Source organism: Podarcis liolepis (assembly GCF_965112155.1).
Source record: "Podarcis liolepis genome assembly, chromosome: 11".
Lineage (NCBI taxonomy): Eukaryota > Metazoa > Chordata > Lepidosauria > Squamata > Lacertidae > Podarcis > Podarcis liolepis.
Genome location: NC_139565.1, coordinates 56720751 through 56742884, shown reverse-complemented (window position 1 = coordinate 56742884; position 22134 = coordinate 56720751). Strand labels below are relative to the sequence as shown.

The window sequence follows — 22134 nt, the reverse complement described above, 5'->3', positions numbered from 1 at the left end:
TGGGGAGCTGTGGACAGGGCCCGACAGGATGCTCCAGGGCGACACAGGTTTCCTCCTGAAGCCAATGCCTGTGTAGGGGCGCCTGGTTCGCAACCCCTCAAAATTGTGCTACAGCAGCCTTAAACACCACATACACACACGCGCTATGGCCCTGTTTTTGATGCCTCTCTTCAAAGACTCCTTTCAAAGGTCTCTGTCATGGAAAAACAGTTCTCTTTCACACACACAAAAAAATCAGTCGTTATTTCTCACAAGCGCAACCTTATTTACCCATGGCACACCTACATCCTATCATCAACAGTAAATTGCTCTGAATTTCAACTCATTTTTAAAGTCTTTTCACTTGCAATCTGGTGAGAATAACAGTGAGCAAATATGCAGATTAAAAGCCAGTGTCCACAATCAAGCGTTTGAGTTTTCCCACCCGGGGCAATTAAATCAAAGATCAGAGTTCTTCCATCAAAGCCATTGTCCCTGCCGACATACCTGCCGTAATTAAATTAAAAGTAATACACTGAAGAAGGCCGCAATGCCTTTTATTCTTTCGTTCTTTCTTTGAATAGCAGAACAGGGAAAGCCGTGCAACAGAAGGTCACCGATGCATAAAGAATGCTCAGGCAAGAGCAGCCAAGTTAGCAGCGAGACCATCAGCTTAAAACTGTGGCTCCTATCGTCATTGGCTTTCCATAGGAAGCTCTCAAGCCATGTTCTGCGCTCCCAGGCAGCACACAAAATGACAGAATAGCAGAATCATAACCCTAGCTGACATTTGATACTCTGTGGGGGGCACTGTGTGCTGGGTCCTGCCCTCAAAATCATGTGGCTTTCTTCACACCATAGTAAATTTTACAGCCCTACGCATGGAGTATCTCAGAAACTCTGAGTGCCCCTATCTTCCAGGGACAGTCACAGGTTTACAGAAGCCGTCCTGGTTTCTGATTTGATCCCACTTTTCTTTAGGTAAAGGGACCCCTGACCATTAGGTCCAGTCGTGGCCAACTCTGGGGTTGCGGCACTCATCTTGCTTTATTGGCCGAGGGAGCCAGCGTACAGCTTCCGGGTCATGTGGCCAGCATGACTAAGCTGCTTCTGGCGAACCAGAGCAGCGCACGGAAAAGCCGTTTACCTTCCCGCCAGAGCGGTACCTATTTATCTACTTGCACTTCAATGTGCTTTCAAACTGCTAGGTTGGCAGGAGCAGGGACAGAGCAACAGGAGCTCACCCCATCGCATTGGAGGGTATGGAGTAATGCAACCCTCAAACCAAGGAGATAACTATACAACCTTTAGAAGACACCTGAAGGCAGCCCTGTACAGGGAATTTTTAAAAAATGTTTAATGTTTTAGTCTGTTTTTCTATCTACGTTGGAAGTCGCCCAAAGTGGCTGGGGCAACCCAGTCAGATGGGCTGGGTATAAATAATAAAATGATGGTGATGATGAAACAGGACGTCCCTATTCTCATTGCAGAAACTGCCGGTTAGTTTCTGGGTCCAATTCCAAGTTCTGGTATGGACCTATAAACAGTGGCGGAGCATAGGCCCATGCTGCCCAGGGCGGGCGCGTTCTCGAAGGGCATGGAGGGTGCCCTCCCAGGCGCGGGGTAGCTGCACACACACACACACCAATCCCACTTCCTTCCTCTTCCCTTCCCGCTCGCCTGCCTCCTTCCCATCCCCTCCCCTGCCTGCCTGTCTCCTCCAGCCAAGAGCATGGGGCAATGGCGCTCCACCCGCCTGTGACTCCTGCACCTACTGCCAGCCGTCAGGGGTGTGATGGCCTGGGACTTGGGCTCGGACTTGGAGCCAGAGGAGTCTCAGTCTGCACCGGATCCTTTGCCTCAGGCATCATCTGAACCAAGTCTGTGGCCTGATTCTGAAGAGTCCCAGTCTACACAGATCCCCCTGCAACAAGCACCAGCTGGGCCGAGTCAGGGGCCTGAGCCTGCCCTGGCTCCAGATGCAGGGATTAAATAGGTCTGGATCTGGTCAATGGCTGCATGAAAGACCAGGTTGAGGGCAGGCAGGTTAAAGCAGCAATATATTGTTCAAACAAACAAGTCGTGTATGTCTGTTATGAGAAGGGAGGTAAGATGTGTGAACTGGCCTTCAGTTTGGTTGCTCAGATTCAGTCATGATGGTTTATCATCACGCAACACAGTGTGTTGCCTGAAATCAGTGAAGAGGAGGAAGGAAAAGGGTGATCTCTCTGTCTAGCGCTAACCTCTTGATGGGATCCTCTTACTATCCTCAAGTCTAAGGACAGAGTGCCCCCTGCTGGAAAGAAAGAACAAGATTCCTGAAAAGTTGTACCTGAACATTCATAGAATCAAATCCCCCGCTTGGCCATGAAGTCCACTGGGTGAAAATCGGAACCAGTCACTGCCTCTCAACCTAACCTACCTCACAAACTTGTTGTGATAATAAAACAGAATGGGAAGGTGTGAACATCATCTGCCATCTTGAGCTCCTTGGGCTCCAGGTGGGATATACAGTGGTACCTCGGGTTACAGACGCTTCAGGTTACAGACTCCGCTAACCCAGAAATAGTACCTCGGGTTAAGAACTTTGCTTCAGGATGAGAACAGAAATCATGCGGCAGCTGCAGGAGGCCCCATTAGCTAAAGTGGTATCTCAGGTTAAGAACAGTTTCTGGTTAAGAACGGACCTCCAGAATGAATTAAGTTCTTAACCCAAGATACCACTGTACATGCATTGTTGTTGACATCCAGCTGCCTCAGGAGTCCATGGAGGAGCACACCTTCTGGGATGAATAGATGCAAATGGACAAACACAATCAATCAATCAATCAATCAATGTGTCTCTGTGCGTGGTTTGAGGTGACATCTGATGAAAAGGGGTTGCAGGAAGGGCAAAACTTTCCTGCACTTCCTTGGACTGCAACTTTGCAAACTACAAAAATATCTATCCGGGATCAGCCCTACCAGCACCTCAAACCTGAGGATCCTCAGAGGAGGATCTACAGGAGCAGGACCCGCCCCCCCCAACAGATCTCCACACCACTAAGGACCCTGAGGAGGTCATCAAGTCTGGACATCCCTAAGCCAGTACTGGAGGCCCCTAATTCATCTACCTGGGTTCCTGGCTACAGGAGCAGAGGAGATGGAAGTCAAACAGAAATTTCAGTGACTGACTAGCTGCATATGAGGCTACTCAAGAGGAGAGGAAAGGATATGGAAGCATCTGTATGGTTTAGGACCTGAATGAGAGCCAGGAAGGAGTAGAGCAGGCATCCGCAACCTGTGGACCTCCAGATGTTTTGGCCTACAACTCCCATGACCCCTAGCGAACAGGACCAGTGGTCAGGGATGATGGGAATTGTAGTCCAAAACATCTGGAGGGCCGAAGGTTGGGGATGCCTGGAGTAGAGTCTCCAGCTGCAATATAAGCTCCTAATATGAGATGCTCTGGTCCTGATGCACCAGCAATTATCCCAGCTTCTGTGTCACTCCCAGGAGAGATGCGTGGCTCAGGCATGCTGCATGTACCGCAGTACGTGGCCACCCAGTGCACCAACAAGCGCTGGAGCTGTTTTGCAAAGCAATCGGGGTTTTAATGAAAGGGGCGGCTTCTCCCCTTCCTTTCTGCAACTCACATGGAGCCGTGAAGCTTTGAAAACAGCTGTGGTGTCCAGCTGTTTTCCAAGCCAGCCAGAGGGAGATTTCAAAGCTCTCTCACTCAGACCTATGGATGACCGGATCTGTCAATTTCATTTTCTCATTTTTCCAGTCTGATTATTTTTTTGCAAAAAAAATAAAAATTTAAGTCTTCGTGAATATTCGTTAACATTTGAGTGCAAAGTTCTCCTAATGCACACATTTTCCCCAAGCAATATTCCCTGAATTAATGTCTTTTTGGTACATAATTTTCACCATGCCTTTTAATGCTCACTTTACCTCAGTATATGCATATTTACTGGACTAGAGAACTGTGTTGAAAAAATATGGAAAAGTGCAAATTTCAAAGAATCACTCTGCATATTGTTTCAGAAATGCAAATTGGGTAGGAGCGTCTTTAAATGCAAAATGATCTGAATTCCCCCATCCCCAAAGAGCTCTGCAAGACAATGAGATGTTCCCTTGCTTTGCAAACCCGTCCAGCTGAGTGCATCACAAAAACCCCATCCCTTCTCCTCTGAGCTTAAATAAATAAATAAAATAAAATTCACGCATTTCAACACTAAAAGGAAGTGGGGGGACAGGGAGAAAAGGGGAACCGGAACAGTAAGTATAATGGAGGAAAGCACAGGCCTGTAGTTCTAAGACTCGGCTAGATAACATATTTCGGCATGGGGGGGCCACATTCCCTTCCAAGCAGCCTTCTGGGGGCCAAACGATAGTGCTGAGCAGGGCCAGAGGCAAAAGAAGGTGGAGTTGTGAATATACACTTTACCCTTCGTACATAGGGCACTGTTCTTTGAGGAGGAGGCATGAGGAATCTGACAGGGTCCTAGAGTCCTCTCACCTCCTTCCCAAAGCCCAGTTAGTGCATTCCCAGCTTTGGGAAGAAGGTAGGAGAACTCTAATAAAATAATAATATTTTTTTATTTATATCCCGCCCTCCCCAGCCGAAGCCAGGCTCAGAGCGGCTAACAACAATAAATGTAACACAGCGTTCTAAAATCAATTCGTTTTAAAATCAATTCAGAATCAAATTAATGGCAACCATTGGGCTAGAGTTTGGTGAGGATTACCAAAGGAGGGGGTCAGACTGTGCCTTGGCCAAAGGCCTGGTGGAACAGCTCTGTCTTGCAGGCCCTGCGGAAAGATGTCAAGTCCTGCAGGGCCCTAGTCTCTTGTGACAGAGCGTTCCACCAGATCGGGGCCACGGCCGAAAAAGCCCTGACTCTGGTTGAGGCCAGCCTAACCTCCCTGTGGCCCGGGCCCTCCAATATGTTTTTGTTTGAAGACCGTAAAGTCCTCCATGGGACATACCAGGAGAGGCAGTCCCATAGGTACGAGGGTCCTAGGCCGTATAGGGCTTTAAACCAGCACCTTAAACCTGATCCTGTACTCCACCAGCACGCTGTCCGAGCTCTGCCGCCTCCTTCCCAAAGCCTAGTGCCTTGCTTAGCTGGGAAGGCAATGTGAGGGCAGGGAGGGTGTCAAATTTTGGCCATGCTCCCTTCTGAGTGCGACAAGACAGTGTGCAGCCCACGGGTTCCGTGTCAAAGTACTCTTACAGCCCACTTGGTATGAAAAGCTGGGCCGCCCTGACCTAGATGGTCCGACTCAGTTAATACGGAAGCTTCCTATAGTGACCTTGCCGTTCCTAAATATCAGGTGTCCAGTTGTGTCCAGAAGAGGGCAATGTTTTAACACTTCTCCCCTTCCACATTAACTGTGCCTCAGCCCAGCCTCCAAGTCAGAAGGCAGAGCATCAAACAGGCGAAACAACCTGCTCATGGCATCCTCAACGGAACTGAGGAATGTATTGCATTTCCCCCATCCACCCCTCCCAGTTCCAGCTACTTCCTTTCCTCCTCATTTGTCAGCCCTGCCAGAGAATATGTAATTGAGTGAAATGGCAAAATACCCTGTGGCTCTTCAAATATTCGTTTTTTGTGCGGTTGGTGGTGGGGTATCTCTCCCTTTCTCCAAGTTGTTCAAAGCAACACACATGGGTTTTCCAATGTTAGCCTGTGACGGTAGGCTGAAAGATTGCATCTGGCATTAAGCTCTACCGTTAGGTGAAGGGAGTCAGATGCCTCAGGTAGCAATTGCTGAGGGGCAGGCATAAGAGCTGTGTGTGAGCCAGAGAGCTTGCTCATAAACAGCCTTCTGCCCACAGCGCTGCCCTGTTGCCAATGCTGAAGTAAAATTCAACCCCCAGTTTAGTTAGCTTCCGTATGTGGAATGGAGGGGGGTGTAGAGAGATGCTATATTGTCCTTTGCCTCGGGCAGCAAAATGCCTTGGGCTTGATCGTCCAATAAGCTAGGCAGGGATCTGAATAGAGATCACCCTGGTATCCAACACACAACTTGGCATCACACCGTTGGTCTCACTTGGGCCATGGGACTTAGTCAGTGCTATTTTTCAAGAAAAAGAGGTGCGGGAATTCACCATGAATTCACCCTTGTAGGTAAAGGTAAAGGTAAAGGACCCCTGGACTGTTAAGTCCAGCCAAAGGCGACTATGGGGTTGCAGCACTCATCTCACTTTCAGGCTGAGGGAGCCGGCATTTGTCCACAAAGAGCTTTCGGGGTCTTCAAATAAAAACATCTTGAAGGTCCCAGGCCACAGAGAAGTTAGGCTGGCCTCAACTAGAGCCAGGGCTTTTTCGGCTGTGGCTCCGATCTGGTGGAACGCTCTGTCACAAGAGACCAGGGCCCTGCGGGACTTGACATCTTTCCGCAGGGCCTGCAAGACAGAGCTGTTCCACCAGGCCTTTGGCCAGGGCACAGCCTGACTCCCTCCCCCGGCAATCTTCGCGGAGCTCTGGCCCAATGGTTGCCAGTGGCCTGAATTAATTAATTTTACAATGAATGATTTTAGAGTGTTGTTTATGTTATACTTTTATACTGTTTTATTGTTGTTAGCCGCCCTGAGCCCGGCTTCGGCTGGGGAGGGCGGGATATAAATAAAATTTATTATTATTATTATTATGTGGCCAGCAGGACTAAACAGCTTCTGGCGCAACGGGACACCATGATGGAAACCTGAGCACACGGAAATGCTGTTTACCTTCCTGCTGCAATGGTACATGTTTATCTACATGCACTGGTGTGCTTTCAAACTGCTAGGTTGGCAGGAGCTGGGACAGAGCAACGGGAGCTCACTCCATCACGGGGATTCGAACCGCTGACCTTCCAATCAGCAAGCCCATGAGGCTCAGTGTGTCCTTTGTACTCTTGTAATGGCAATGGCACCCACCTGAGAGGTGCCAGAACTGAGTTCCAGTGAGTACCACCTAAAGAGAAGCCTGGTGTGATGGCCTGGGACTCGGGCTCAGACAGTCTGCACCGGATCCTTTCCCTCAGGCATCATCTGAACCAAGTCTGGGGCCTGATTCTGAAGAGTCCCAGTCTGCACAGTTTCCCCTGCAACAAGCACCAGCTGGGCCGAGTCAGGGGCCTGATCCTGCCCTGGCTCCAGATACCCTCGTTGCCTTCAGCTGGGCCATCACTTACAGCAGCTCCACTACCGGTTGGGTCAGGGGAGGCTGAGGCGGCCCCTGGGTCTAGTAACCCACCGACATCTCCCGAGCTGCAGAGATTAAGGTCTGAGAGAAGGAGAGACCTGAGTACTCACAGGAGGAGTGCTCGGCTTCAGGCGAAACAGGGAGGTGAGTCACTGGGGGATCAGGACCAGCCATTACCCCGACAAAAATAAAAGGCTGTCGGACCCCGCCCCAGGTTGCGGGAGCAACATTGCTGTATGCCAGACCCTGCCTGAGATCCTGTATCTGTCCTTGCCTGGTTTCCTGCCTCGTGTCCTGCCTTGACCCTGTCAGATTGACTCCTAGTGGAAACTTCAGATTCTAGATCGGACCTGGACCGTGGTTCTCAGCTTACCCCCGGGCCCAGCACAACCTGGACCTAGTCTTCCTAGTGATGCAGGAACAAAACTGCTCTTCTGCCTCTGGTTCCTCTCACTCACTCAAGCAAGCAGATGTTTCTTCAGCATCCAACCATTATGTTCTCCCACCCCCACTCCCCTGGCTCTGAGTCTTCCTCTTCTGAAGACACCATTAAAGGCACCCCTACTAATTGAATTGCTTCGGAGCCTGGTGCTGAGATGGCAAGGGGGAGCCAAAGGCAGGCATTCTCAGCAAGCTGAAACCTCTTTTATTTCTTACCAAGAGAGTCGGGGAAGTCAAGCATGAATGTCAAGGCTCTTCCAGGGAAATGTGATCCGCTAAGATAAGCTGTAAACAACCCAGGCGATTCCATTATATTTATTACTGACACCCGCCACCCTGGAAATGCAAAAAAAAATTCTCTCTGGGCACGTTGAGACCATGTGGCATAATTTCTTCACAAAAGAATCTCATGGACCGCATTGTTGTCAATGTGCTCTTTGGGGAGGGGGAAGGTCCTTTTTCTCTGTAGAAGGTCTTAATATTCAGGGAAATCTTGTTTTATTTTAATATTTTTAAGAATGTTAATTGTGTGGTTGACTTTGTAAAACCAAATAAAAATTATTTTATTTTTTTAAAGAAAAAGAAAAGATCAGTGATGACTTCTATGCATGAGAAGTCTCAGGCTGCAGGCTCACAATCCATCAGAGGAGGGTATTTAGGCTTGGGGAGGGAAGGCACCCCACTGTTGCTGCACCTGCTCCATAGGGCCCAGACCTGTGGACAGCTGTCTAGAGGCCAGAAGTGCTTGTGTATGCATATCTGGAACGTCATGAAAGCCGCTGTAAGTGTTTTTTGTGCCAATAAAGAGTTGACAAGAAGATTCCCTGTTTAAGAAGATTCCACCTAAACATTAGGAAGAGCTTCCTGACAGTAAGAGCAGTTTGACAGTGGAATTTGCTGCCAAGGAGTATGGTGGAGTCTCCTTCTTTGGAGGTCTTTAAGCAGAGGCTTGACAACCATATGTCAGGAGTGCTCTGATGGTGTTTCCTGCTTGGCAGGGGGTTGGACTCGATGGCCCTTGTGGTCTCTTCCAACTCTATGATTCTATGATTCTATGATTCTATGATTCTATGACAACAAGATATGTGTCAATAAAGAGTTGACAATGAGATATGTGTCAATAAAGAGTTGGCAACGAGACAATAAGAAAGGATTCAGTTATATGATATCTAGATTTCAGAAAGAAGTTGTGGAAGGGAAAATAAAATTGCTGAAAGGTGCATAGAGTATTCTGCTAGAATGGGAAACAAAAGATGAGGAGGTGAAATTAGTCATGACTGAATGGGCGCAAGACATAGGCCATAACAAAATGTTTGAAGATTGGGAAAGATTGTGGAAAACTGATTTAAAATTTACAGACTGCTCTCTATTGAAAGAAAACTATATGAAAATGATGTCTAGATGGTATATAACACCAGTACAGATAGCAAGAATGTACAAAACCGGTTCAAACATATGCTGGAAATGTAAGGAAAAAGAAGGGACTTTTTATCATATGTGGTGGGGTTGTGGTGAAATTTTTAAAAATTGGGAAATGATATACAATGAATTGAAGAAAATGTTCCAATTAACATTTGTAAAAAAAAAAACCTGAATCATTTTTGTTAGGGATTGTAGGGAAAGACCTGCCAAGGAAATTGAAGAACATATTCATGCATGTGACAACGGGGGCAAGAGTCTTAATAGCACAAGGATGGAAGAATGAAGAAATCCCGACAAAAGAACAGTGGCAAGGGAAATGGATGGACTATGTGGAACTGGCAAAAGTGACACACAAACTGCGTGATAAGGACAACTGTGACTTTAAAGAAGAATGGGAACCTTTTACAAAGTACTTAAAGAAACAACAAAATGAACTGGACTCCTTGGCAGATTTGGAATAAACAATCACAAACAGATAATATAAGGATTTTTACAATTTTATAACATGCAGAGAACAACCTGTGTTGAAAAACCAGAGAGAGGAGCTGAGGGAAGTCCGGGTGGTTTTTTCTTGGGGGGGGGAGGGAAAATTAAGGGGGGGGATGAGGATGATATGTTTTTGATAAATTGTTATGTTGAAATGTCTAATAAATTTATTATTATTTTTTAAAAAAGAGATATGTGCCTTATTTACCTGGGATGGGCCGTGACTTTATAGGAACATAAGAAGAACTGTGCTGGATCTGACCAAAGCTTCATCTGGTCCAGAGCCCTGTCATCACAGTGGCCAAGCAGATGTCCCCATGGGAAGGAGGAGAGTAGCCATCCTGGCTAGTAGCCGTCTCCTCTGTGAATTTGTCTATTGCCCTTATTACAATGTGAGGCATTCCTCAACCAAGGGGCTGTCATCTTCCTGTCACATCTCCTGCGGCACCCAAGGCAGCCTTGGCTCTCTCTGTTCCCTGTCTCTGTCTGATCATCGTGCCACAGTGTCTGTTTCTCTGCCTGCTCTCTGCGCTGGGAGGCATTGTGGCAAATTGGAGCAAGCTTTGCCGCACGGATCAAGCAAACACAGGGTGACAGGGAGCGAGGCTCGGGCCACCTCGAGGGGCTATGGTTTCTATCCTCTCTCCTGTCATCCTAACCTTGTCTCCGGGGCAGAAGGAAATTGAGGCCAGCTTGCGCTCAGAGCGGTGTCTCGCTGAAGCCGAGCTCACTGTGAGGCAGGGCGACGCGGATTCTCCAAAGCAGGGGAGGAGGAAGCTGCAATCGTTCACTTCCAGCACAATCCTCAAGCATGTTTACTCAGGAGTAAATCATAGCATGTGTGGATTAGATGGGCCATTGCCCTGGTCCATTTGCACCATGCTGACCTTGAGTCGTTCTACCCGGACACTGAGGTCCAGTGCCGAGGGCCTTCTGACGGTTCCCTCGCTGTGAGAAGCCAAGTTACAGGGAGAGGGCCTTCTCGGTAGTGGCGCCCACCCTGTGGTAGTGGCGCCCTCCCACCAGATGTCAAAGAGGAAAACAACTACCAGATTTTTAGAAGACATCTGAAAGCAGCCCAGTTTAGGGAAGCTTTTAATGTCTAATAGGTTATTGTATTTTAATATTCCGTTGGAAGCCGCCCAGAGTGGCTGGAGAAACCCAGCCAGATGGGCAAAGTATAAATATAGTGGTACCTCGGGTATACATATGTTTCAGGTTACATATGCTTCAGGTTACAGACTCCGCTAACCCAGAAATAGTACCTCGGGTTAAGAACTTTGCTTCAGGATGAGAACAGAAATCGTGCTCTGGTGGCGCGGCAGCAGGAGGAGGCCCCATTAGCTAAAGTCGTGCTTCAGGTTAAGAACAGTTTCAGGTTAAGAACGGACCTCCGGAACAAATTAAGTACTTAACCTGAGGTACCACTGTAATAAATTATTATTATTATTATTATTATTATTATTATTATTATTATTATTATTATTATTATACTATAGCTACACCATACATTTTAAGCCCTGTGATATCTCTTTAAATAGTCATGGCTTTCCCCCAAAGACTTCCGGAAGTTGCAGTTTGTTATGTGGGGTGTTAGGAGCCCTCCTATTCCTGGAGTTATGATTCCAAAATTTCCCTAGGAAGAGGAAGTGGCTCTTAAACCGCTTTGGGAATCGTAGACCTGGTTGGGAAATAGGAGTCCCTCCCCAGCCTGGATTTAAAGTAAGAGTTTGGCAAGATGATAAAAGAACATTATGCCACTTTGCAGCCGGACTCCGGAAATAAGAGGAGAGCGATACAGTTACCCACGTTTGCCGTCCCCCAGAAGAAAAGGCCTCTGGAGACAATGGCAAACTGGGGCTTCTAATGTCATGGGGAGATTAGCAACCCAAGCCCCTTCTCAAAGAAAAGGAAGCAATGAGGAGAAATTCAAGCCTTTGAAACCGATAAGAGGAAAGTCCCTTCGCAGAGTGGACCTACACTGAAGAACACAACAGGAGTGCAACCTCAGACAGATTAAGTCATTCCGTGTGAAAAATTTAGAGCCTCCCTCTGGCCCACTTAATCTCAATGATATGATCCACACCTCTTGGTTTGAAGCTGGACATCTGTCTTGTCAGGGGTTCAGGAGCAGAGACGCAGAGAAGGGAGGAGACAGAGAGCGAGGGGGAGGAATACGAAGGAAGGATGAGTGGGGATGACGACCCGAGATCACCGAGCCTGTCTAGCGAGTCCGAGGATTCCCAGAAGGGAGCGCCAGCAGCCAGAGCAAGGGGGGAGAGCAGGGGGACACCCCAGGAAGAAGGGTCCAGAGAGGGATCAGAAAGCAGCAGTTGGAGATCGGGACCCACGTTCCCAGCCGGGAGCAGCGGGGAGAAAGGGGACCAGATATCGGGCTCCGGAGACTTTCAGAAGGAGGGAGGGCATGAGTCAGGAGTAGTCACGCCCACCTCGGGGAGCGAGGAAACAATCAAGAGGAAAGTGGAGAGTTGGGCGTGCGCGCCAAGTTCAAATGTAACGGAAGCTGGCGCAGTCAGCAGCCCAGAGAGTGAACCGGGTCCCAAAGCCCGCCGCAAGGAGGCGGAAGGGTCAGGGGGGTCCGCGTCAGAAGAGAGTAGGAAGGGAGAGACCCAGGGGGGCAGGAGGACCCAGAGACGGAAGGAAAGGCGCAGGAGGTGGAGCAAGGCTAGGGTATTAAGCTGGTGCGCTAGAGGCGGAGACTCAGACGGGTCTTCGTCGTTCTGACCTAGAAGAAGTAGGGCTGCACGTTGCAGTTTGGAAATGGAACCTGTAATCCAATAAAGACTCTTTGAAACTGAACGCTGGCTGACTTGGTCCTATGTGAGCTGGGACTGGGCGGTAGCCCTGACAGTAAGACCCGTCTCACAAGCTTCTGACACCTGATACCTCGCAGCGGAGACAGAAGCAGCTGGAGGAGGGGATCGGTGTGTGGGAGCAAGCTCACGACGGTTGGCAAAGATGACGGAAGCAGAGAAAGTTTCTGCGCTGCAACAGGCAGTTACCCAATTGAATGCGGAGGTACTGGCATCCAAGAAAAGGGAGGAGGATGCGGCAGCCGCCTACCGAGATCTCCACGCCAGGTTTGAAGCATGGGTTAAGCATGGGCAGCCAGGACCCAGACCGGAGGGGGTTGGGTTGGCACGGAGAGCAGGAGGGCTGGTGGCTCACTTCGATGGGAATTTACAACAGTACCCCAACTTTCGAGCAGATGTGATGTGCGCACTGCAACTGCTGGCAAAAGACTTTAGAGATGAGCAAGAGAAAGTGGGGTTTATACTGTCCCATTTGCATGGGGATGCGAAAGCGTGGCTGCGCAATTTGTGGAGGGATAAAGATCCGGCGCTTCAGAGTGCAGATGCCTTTATCAAAGCGATGGATGCATGTTTTTTGTCTACCATTGATGTGGATCTTGCCCGACGGGAGATTCATGGACTGAAACAAGGGAGGGCGAGCGTCCGGCAGTACCACGCCCGCTTTTTTGCGCTGGTCAGTGCATTGGAATGGGACCGGGACTCGCCCCCAGTCAGGGACCTGTTCTGGGAGGGTCTCAGCTCTGCTGTGAAGGATGAAATTGCGAGGGGGGAGAGGCCCCGAAGCACGCAGGAGGTGGTCCAAAGGGCGCTGACTGTGGGGGTGAGGCTGGAAGAACGTCCATGGTGCAGAGATGAAGGACGTGGAGGGCGCGAAGCAGCGAGAAGTTTCTCTTTCGTTCCAAGGGAAGCAGCGCGTGCGCAATCCACACCTCCGCCAGGAGGGGGAGTGGAACCTATGGAAGTGGGAGGCGCCAGGGCTCAGTCAGCTAGCAGAGCCTCTGCACCGACAGCAGTCAAGACTAAACCTCCTAGAGGGACCAGGAAGTGTTACTTATGCGAGAGCCCTCAACACTTGGCGAAAGAGTGTCCCCAGAGGAGCTCCAAGCACACTGCAGCCTCCGCAACGGTGAAAGTGGCCACGCAATGCAGCGAAGCTCAGCAGGGAAACGACGATGTCTGGCTGGAGACAGAGGCACTGGGGCCCAGCCAGACGCATCAGTGAAGCAGTCCCCAGCGATATTGCGACCCACGGACCCCCTCCCACCCAAACCAGTAGTGCAACTCACAGCGTCTCTCCAGCTACCCAATGGAGTCACCATCGAAGTGCCGCTTTCTGTGGATTCTGGAAGCAACGCAGACTTTATAGCACAGGATTTTGTGGAGCAGCACGCTATAAAGCTGCTGCCTGCCACTCTGCCCCTGCAAGTCGTCACAGTGGATGGCAGAGAGTTGCTAGGGGGGCAGGTGGTGAAGCAGACGCCACCAATGGTGATGCAACTTGGTAACCACAGGGAAGTCATCAGTTTTAATGTCACCCGACTGTCGGACACGCCCATTGTGTTGGGCATGAGTTGGCTGGACAGGCACAGTCCAACGCTGGCTTGGTACCAGAGACAGCTGATCTTCGGCTCCTCTTACTGCGCAGAACACTGCATCCTGCCCAGGCAGGAGGGGGAGGAGGAGGACTCACAACTGCAGTTGGGAACGTTGCAAGCAGTTCCCCACAAATACGCGGACTTTCTGGAGGTCTTCTGCGAGAAAGAGGCAGACAAGCTACCACCGCACAGGCAATATGACTGCAAGATTGACCTCCTGCCAGGGGCGACGCTGCCGAAGGGGAAGCTATATTCCATGTCTGAGGACGAACTACAGGAACTCAAACAGTTCATCGATCACAATTTGCAGCGCGGTTTCATCCGGGAGTCCAGCGCAGTAGGGGGCAGTCCTGTGTTCTTCGTGAAGAAAAAGGACACGCCCCAAAAAAGATTGGTCGTGGATTACCGCCTCTTAAACAGAATGACCAAGCCCTCCGATTTCCCTATGCCCAGGATTGACGACCTGCTGGCGACGGTGCGCAACGGACGCGTGTTCACCAAGTTGGACCTGCGAGGAGCGTACAATCTCATCCGCATGAGGGAGGGCGATGAGTGGAAGACAGCCATGTTCACGCCTCTGGGCACCTACGAATACAGAGTGATGCCGTTTGGTTTGCAAAACGGTTCTCACTGTTTTCAAGCTTTTATGCATCACGTGTTGGCGGGACTCCTCTACAAGAAGTGCGTCTGCTTTCTGGATGACATCCTGATATTCTCTGACTCGCAGCAAGCACACGACCAGGACGTTCGGGAGGTGCTGAAGAGGCTGCAGCAGCATAGACTGTACGCCAAACTGGAGAAGTGCCAGTTCGACACGGCGGAGGTGGATTTCTTGGGTTACAAGCTGTCGGACAAGGGGCTAGCCATGGACAGCGCCAAGGTTCGTGCGGTGTTGGATTGGAAGAGCCCGCGCAACCGGAAAGAGGTCCAGAGGTTTGTCGGATTCGCCAATTTCTATCGCAAGTTTATCAAGGGGTTCGCGATGCAGACGGCAGCTATTACGGACACGCTAAGCTCCAAGAAAAAGAAATTCATCTGGACGGAGCAGGCGGAGCGGTCCTTTCAGACACTCAAGCGTCTCTTCGCGTCGGAAGAGCAACTGCTGCATATCGACCCCGGCAGACCGCTGAGGGTGGAGACAGACGCGTCCGATAGAGCAGTGGGAGCGGTACTGCTGCAGAAGGACCCGCAGGGGGTCTGGAGGCCGGGGGCGTTCTACTCCAGAAAGCTCAGCAAGTCGGAGCAGAACTACACCATCTGGGATAGGGAGCTGCTTGCCATTCATGCAGCTTTCAAGGCGTGGAGGCACTTCCTGATCGGCGCCAAGCACACGGTGCAGGTCTGCACGGACCACAAGAATCTGGAGCACTGGCGCACGGCTCGGTTCCTGAACCAGAGGCAGATCCGTTGGGCGGAGTTCTTTGCTGACTTCAATTTCCGAATTGAGTACGTCCCGGGCGACACCAACATCATGGCGGATGCCCTGTCCCAAAAACCGCAGTACCTCGAAGAGGCGACGCCAGCGGCGGCCATGCACATCTTCGCGCCAACAGCGTGGGCGTGCGCTTCAGCCACAGTAGACCTGGATGCGGTGCGACGGGCGTTGACGGACGACTCATTCGCGCAGGCGAAGATGGCAGAGGTGCACAAGGGCACGGCGAAGGGCGACGAGTTCCAGATACGAGACGGCTTGCTCTTACGTAAAGGGGCCGTCTACGTGCCGGGAGACGAACTTCGCGCCCGGGTACTGCAGCAGCTGCACGACGCACCCACGGCCGGGCACTTTGGCACAGAAAAAACGGTGGAATTGGTCGCAAGAGACTTTTGGTGGCCCAGACTGAGGGGGGAAGTCGCGGACTACGTCGCGAGGTGCGACACCTGCCAGAGGGCCAAGCCGGTGCACAAACCACCGGCGGGACTGCTGGAACCGCTGCAAACGCCGTTTGAACCATGGGAGAGAGTGGCCCTGGACTTTGTCACGGATCTCCCCAGCTCGAGAGGCAAGACAGCTGTACTAGTGGTGGTGGACTTGTTCACCAAGATGGCACATTTCATACCGTGTGCGAAGGTGGCCACGGCAGAGCAAACAGCCAAATTGTTCATAGATCACGTGTTCAAAGTGCACGGGCTGCCGCGGTCTATACTGTCCGACCGCGGACGCCAGTTCATCTCGAATTTCTGGCAAAAGCTGATGGGCTTCCTGAACGTCAAGATCAACCTGACATCGGCAAGGCACCCGCAGACCAACGGGCAAGCGGAGAGGGTCAATGCCATCATGCAGCAGTACCTGAGATGCTATGCCAATCAACAGCCTGCGACGTGGGTGGATTACCTGCCGCTCGCCGAATTCGCCTACAACAACACGAAACACGTATCCACAGGGGTGACGCCGTTCTTCGCCAACAATGGGAGGAATCCCAGAACCTTCCCGGGACTGGACAGAGTGGGGGAAGGGGAACCACAGACGGCGGACGCTTTCGCATCTGAGTTGCAAGAGGTCCACGATCAACTCAGACGGCAGCTGGAGCTGGCGAAGCACGCATACAAGGTCCAAGCTGACAAGCACAGGCGAGTTGGCGAGGAGATCCGAGTGGGAGACTGGGTCTGGTTGGCAGCCCACGCGGTGCCGACCCGATCGTTAGCCAAGAGGAAGCTAGGGCACAAGCAACTCGGTCCATACCGAGTCGAAGCGCAGATCAACCCGGTGGCTTTCCGGCTGGTGCTACCAGAGGGTTCCAGGATGCATCCGGTGTTCCACAGGTCGGTGCTCACTCCCTACAGGGCACCGCACAGGTTCCAGGAACCAGGAACGGCACCGAGTCAGTCTCCGGAGCGGACGGAGGTGGGGAGATTGCCACAGCAGGACCCCATCAACGAAGTCACGGAGATTTTGGACTCCAGATGGGGGGAAGACGGAGTGGAATATCTACTAGCAAGGGAGGGCACCCGGGCCAGTACTAATAGCTGGGTGCCGGACTACGCCTTGGAGGAACCCCTGCTCAAGGATGAGTTTCATGCCCTTTTCCCACACAGACCTATGCCAGCGGGCTTCTTCGACGACTGGTTGTTCACGCCCACGCTTTCCTCCAGCACGTTCCATGGCTTCGACTCGGAAGGGGAACCCGCACCGCGCACACGTTCCCCAGAGGGGTCACCGGAGGGTTCGGCGTCCAACAACTCGTATTGGTGGGACGATCGGCCAGAGGAGCAGTGGCGCCGGAAGTGGCAGGAGACACCAGGTCCAGCGACAGACGCAGAGACGGACATGGACGTTTGCGGGGAGGACCTTGGTTTCGAGCACGGCGGCACCGAAATGGAGGCGGAGGAGACCACCGTTGACGAACGCGGGGAGGAAGACTCGGAGGTCTTCAGTTGGCGGCCAGCAACGGGGAGCGAACTGTATCCGACATTCACTCCCGTGATGACGGAGCACCCACCAACCACCCTTGAAAGCGGGGAGGGGGGAAGGGGGGGCTTCGAGGGGGGGATGGATGTCAGGGGTTCAGGAGCAGAGACGCAGAGAAGGGAGGAGACAGAGAGCGAGGGGGAGGAATACGAAGGAAGGATGAGTGGGGATGACGACCCGAGATCACCGAGCCTGTCTAGCGAGTCCGAGGATTCCCAGAAGGGAGCGCCAGCAGCCAGAGCAAGGGGGGAGAGCAGGGGGACACCCCAGGAAGAAGGGTCCAGAGAGGGATCAGAAAGCAGCAGTTGGAGATCGGGACCCACGTTCCCAGCCGGGAGCAGCGGGGAGAAAGGGGACCAGATATCGGGCTCCGGAGACTTTCAGAAGGAGGGAGGGCATGAGTCAGGAGTAGTCACGCCCACCTCGGGGAGCGAGGAAACAATCAAGAGGAAAGTGGAGAGTTGGGCGCGCGCGCCAAGTTCAAATGTAACGGAAGCTGGCGCAGTCAGCAGCCCAGAGAGTGAACCGGGTCCCAAAGCCCGCCGCAAGGAGGCGGAAGGGTCAGGGGGGTCCGCGTCAGAAGAGAGTAGGAAGGGAGAGACCCAGGGGGGCAGGAGGACCCAGAGACGGAAGGAAAGGCGCAGGAGGTGGAGCAAGGCTAGGGTATTAAGCTGGTGCGCTAGAGGCGGAGACTCAGACGGGTCTTCGTCGTTCTGACCTAGAAGAAGTAGGGCTGCACGTTGCAGTTTGGAAATGGAACCTGTAATCCAATAAAGACTCTTTGAAACTGAACGCTGGCTGACTTGGTCCTATGTGAGCTGGGACTGGGCGGCAGCCCTGACATGTCTGATATCCTTTTTCATTTGTGCTGCACTTGTGTGCAAATGTTGCAATGGGTGGCAGTGCCAGATTAAACCCTGTGGAAGCCCCTAGGCATTTGAAATCAGGGAGGGGGAGGCTCACATATATATTACCTCCTAATGCATTTTTTTACCAACCAACAATTTTATTTTATGTTAGTATTTTTTGTTTTGCTTTAAACAAATACAGATAAATACAAACAACCAAAATTACAAAAGAAAAAATCCTTAATAATAATAATGGAAAAGGCTAAAAAACTACAAAAAATATCAAAGTACATGGCATAGAACATAAGCCATTATGAGAAAGAAAAAAGAAGAAGGAAGAAGGAAAGGAGAAGGAGAAGGAATGGGGGAAATGAGCCAAAACACAAGAAGGCTCGTGTATTGTACGCTTCCGTCAAGGTCACAACAGATCATTATTCTTCTCAATTCTCTCTATCTGCATCCCATAGAATCTCTCATCTTGATATCAGGGAACATTTCCATATGCAGTATCATTCTATACATAACCAGGTCTTTACTGATGAACCCTTATCCCCTAGATAATTGTTGGTTGGTAATACATTTTTTTACCAACAAACAATTTTAATAAACCAATTCTATTATGCAATATTATTTTGATCTGTTGTCGTGGGGCCCCTAAAAGGTGGGGAGCCTATAAACCAGTGCCTACTCTGCCTACTTGTTAATCCGGCACTGACAGAAGCGGGGAGCAGTAATGTCAGGTGATGGGTGAGCATGGTTTTGTAGGAAATGGCCTTAAGGGCCAAATCAGACCCTCCTAGTTGGTCAGGATTGACTTGGCAAGCCACTGCTAATTGACACCAATTGGCAATGGCTCTCCAGGGCTTCCAGAAGGAGCTTTCCCCAGCCCTGTCTGGAAACACGAGAGATTGAAGTTGGGATCTCTGGCATGCAAGGCCGGAGTCTTTCCCCAAGTGGCCAGAGCATATGCTCAACTCCCATTCTAAAGGCTCCTGTCAGATGCTGGTCGTGGTTGCTCGTGAGTAACCAGGCAGGACTCTGACCTGGCTTTTACAGGTTTTATTGTGCAAACTATTTACAGTGCAGATCTACCAAGTTCATGTCCATCTCAGTCACTTGCAGAATCCGGGAGTGGCCCCTTCCGGCTTCTTCCCCAACATAAGAACTTCGACACCCCAAGCCTCCTCCTCCCCTCCTTGTGTTTCACCCCTCTGCGCAAGCTGGGTGAGGGAAGTGGTGTGCGTCCCTCCTGGCCAGCCTGGCTAGGTGAGGCGCTGGGGCTCTCAGCAGCATCCTTGAGGCCTTTCCTCACTTGGCTGGCCCCTTCCCTCTCTTCTCCACTGGAGGTGTGGCTTTTCCCACCCCAGGAAGAGGAACTGCTCCTCAGGAGTTTCGGAGGCTCTCTGTATCCCAATGGTCCCCCCCTGCCTCCCTCCCCTGTTCTGATGGCAGTCCCCTGACAGCTCCCATTCTAAAGGCTGATGGTAATGTGAGCTGAAAGAAGAACTTCACCATCATTGGACTGAGAACAGCCATGTGACCAGGCATGGGGTCACCTCCCTGCCCAAAGCCCATGGATATCTGGAGAACCCATCAACCATAGTCCTGGTCCTGGTGAAATCTTAAATCTGCTTCTCCAAAGCTGAAGAAGCTTCTGGAATGAATCATTCTCCAACTCACCTCTAGGCTAGGTGCTTTTACAATAAGCAGTACACAATCAAGTCATGGCATCAACGAGGCAGAAGAGGCTGTTGTATTTTTCACCTAGACATGAAACAGGGTTTGCCCAGTTATCAAATTTCATGATTCAGATTTTGATGTTGAAACCCAGCATCTAAAATCTGTCAGCCAAACTTCTAAATAAAAATTCAGCACCATCATTTGAAATCCAGGTGTTTGTGTTGTCTGGTCTACGGTTGACCCACTCATGAGGCAGACTGAAGCAACCAACTCAAGTGGCAGAATCCTATGGGTTGGTGTCCCCGCAAGGAACAATTTGGATTTGATATCCCGCTTTATCACTACCCGAAGGAGTCTCAAAGCGGCTAACATTCTCCTTTCCCTTCCTCCCCCACAGCAAACACTCTGTGAGGTGAGCGAGGCTGAGAGACTTCAGAGAAGTGTGACTAGCCCAAGGTCACCCAGCAGCTGCATGTGGAGGAGCAGGGAAGCGAACCCGGTTCACCAGATTACAAATCTACCGCTCTTAACCACTACACCACACTGGCTCTCAGTGTGGACCCTGCCCACCCCTGCCGCCACCACTGGGGTCATGCACTGGCGGCTTCCAGCGAGAACTCGCGAGATCTCATAGAACTCTCGTGAGATCTTGCTGAGCTCATGCAAGATCTCACGATAGCTCCTGCAAGACCTTGCAGGATTTTACCGGAAGTTGCAGCTGCTATGTGACCCCATTAAGTGGGACTTTGGTGGGGAGCAGCGGGGGGGGGCACATTCCTATTCTACCTCAGGAGGCAAAACATGACAGTCTGAGCCTGGTCTGGCCCATCCAAGGGAACATTCCCTGATTGGGTCAATCAATGGATGAAATCCAACAAAAGTTTATTCATTACAATCAGTTGTCAGATACTGCCCAGTGTTGATTCCTAATGAGAAATAATTAGTCATCAATTTCTGGAACTAAATACCTGTTGTTGTTGTTGTTAAAGTTTGCATAACATCCTTCATCCGAAGATCACCGGGCAGTTCACAACATAAATATTCACACTTTCAAGTCATAGCCAAAGAATATTCAGTATCAAAACTGACACAAACTCATTATGGCTGCAATTCTAAGTTCACTTGTTCAGGAGTAAGCCCTGTTGAACAAAATGGGACTTATTTCTGAGTAAGCATGAATAGGGTTGTGCTGTTAACCTTCACTCCTATCCAAAGGGAGATTTGCCAAAGTTTTGTCATAATCTGTTAACGTTTTAATGATTTTTTTGTTTATGTTTTTAAATGTTGTACATCACTTGGAAACTTTTGCTGAACAGGCAAATAACAAGTCTAACACGACAATAACTCTGTTAGACTTCCTAACAACATCTCATTCAGTTCTTCACTTCTTTATATCTCTTTTGGCGTGCTCATCCTGATGGTAGCTTCAGACCAAAACTCCTTATTTCCTTAAACCCTTCTTCCTATAATAAACCACTCCTCCTTTGCCCATCTAAGTCCCAAATACAGAATTGCATTTGAACATCCTTGGAGTGGGCTATTAGAACAGAACAGGGAGCTCTTTGGTCCTATTAGAGTTAGCAAATTCATTGAGAGAGCAAACTGTGTTACTTAGTTTGAGAAACAACCCAGGTTGACAGCACACATCATCTTCATCTTCATCTTCATCATCATCAGTAGTGGTATTTTGCACCCTTCAGTGTAAGGTCCCAGGTCAGGTTACAAGATTAAAACCAGCTAAAACAATTTATAGGTTAGGTTCTAAATATTTACATTGTGGTCTAAAACACACATCACAATGAAAGCAAAGTCCTACCAGTCTGCGAATGAGAAGACAGAAGTTTCCTTTTCCACCACATTGCAAATTGTCTTGTCTTCCCTCCTAGTTCAGGTCTCTGATTCTGAACAAGCGGTTTTATTTAAAGAGCGGACAAGGAGCAACGAGCGATCGGCCTTTGCTCCTCAAGATAGGACTCCGTTGTCAAATGAGTTTTGACTGACACCAGCAAGAAGTCAAGGCAGACCAGCTCTCACTTCTGATATTTAAGTGCACTGTGCCAGCCAGCCGAGAACCCCGTCAGACTTAATGAGCACTTAAAAAAAATATGAAGCCAGAAAGGACCTACTGACCTCTGCCAGAGGGGGAGACGAGAGAGATGGCAGGAAATTGATCATCAAGGGAATCAATGGAACACCTGTGGTTCTCACCCTCTAATCTTCATGTCAAGGCTGGGGAATCTCAATCTGAGGGCCACATTCTCT

General features: G+C 50.3%; 1 protein-coding gene across 1 annotated transcript in view; it reads right to left on the bottom strand.

The window, feature by feature from the left end:
- Positions 1–21907, bottom strand: part of LOXHD1 (lipoxygenase homology PLAT domains 1) — a 181133-nt gene extending 159226 nt beyond the window's left edge. The window contains exon 1 of the mRNA XM_083465658.1: positions 21689–21907. Coding sequence (XP_083321784.1) covers positions 21689–21731 — 43 coding nt within the window. The 5' untranslated portion in view covers positions 21732–21907. The remainder of the gene's footprint in view (positions 1–21688) is intronic.
- Positions 21908–22134: the final 227 nt, after the last annotated feature.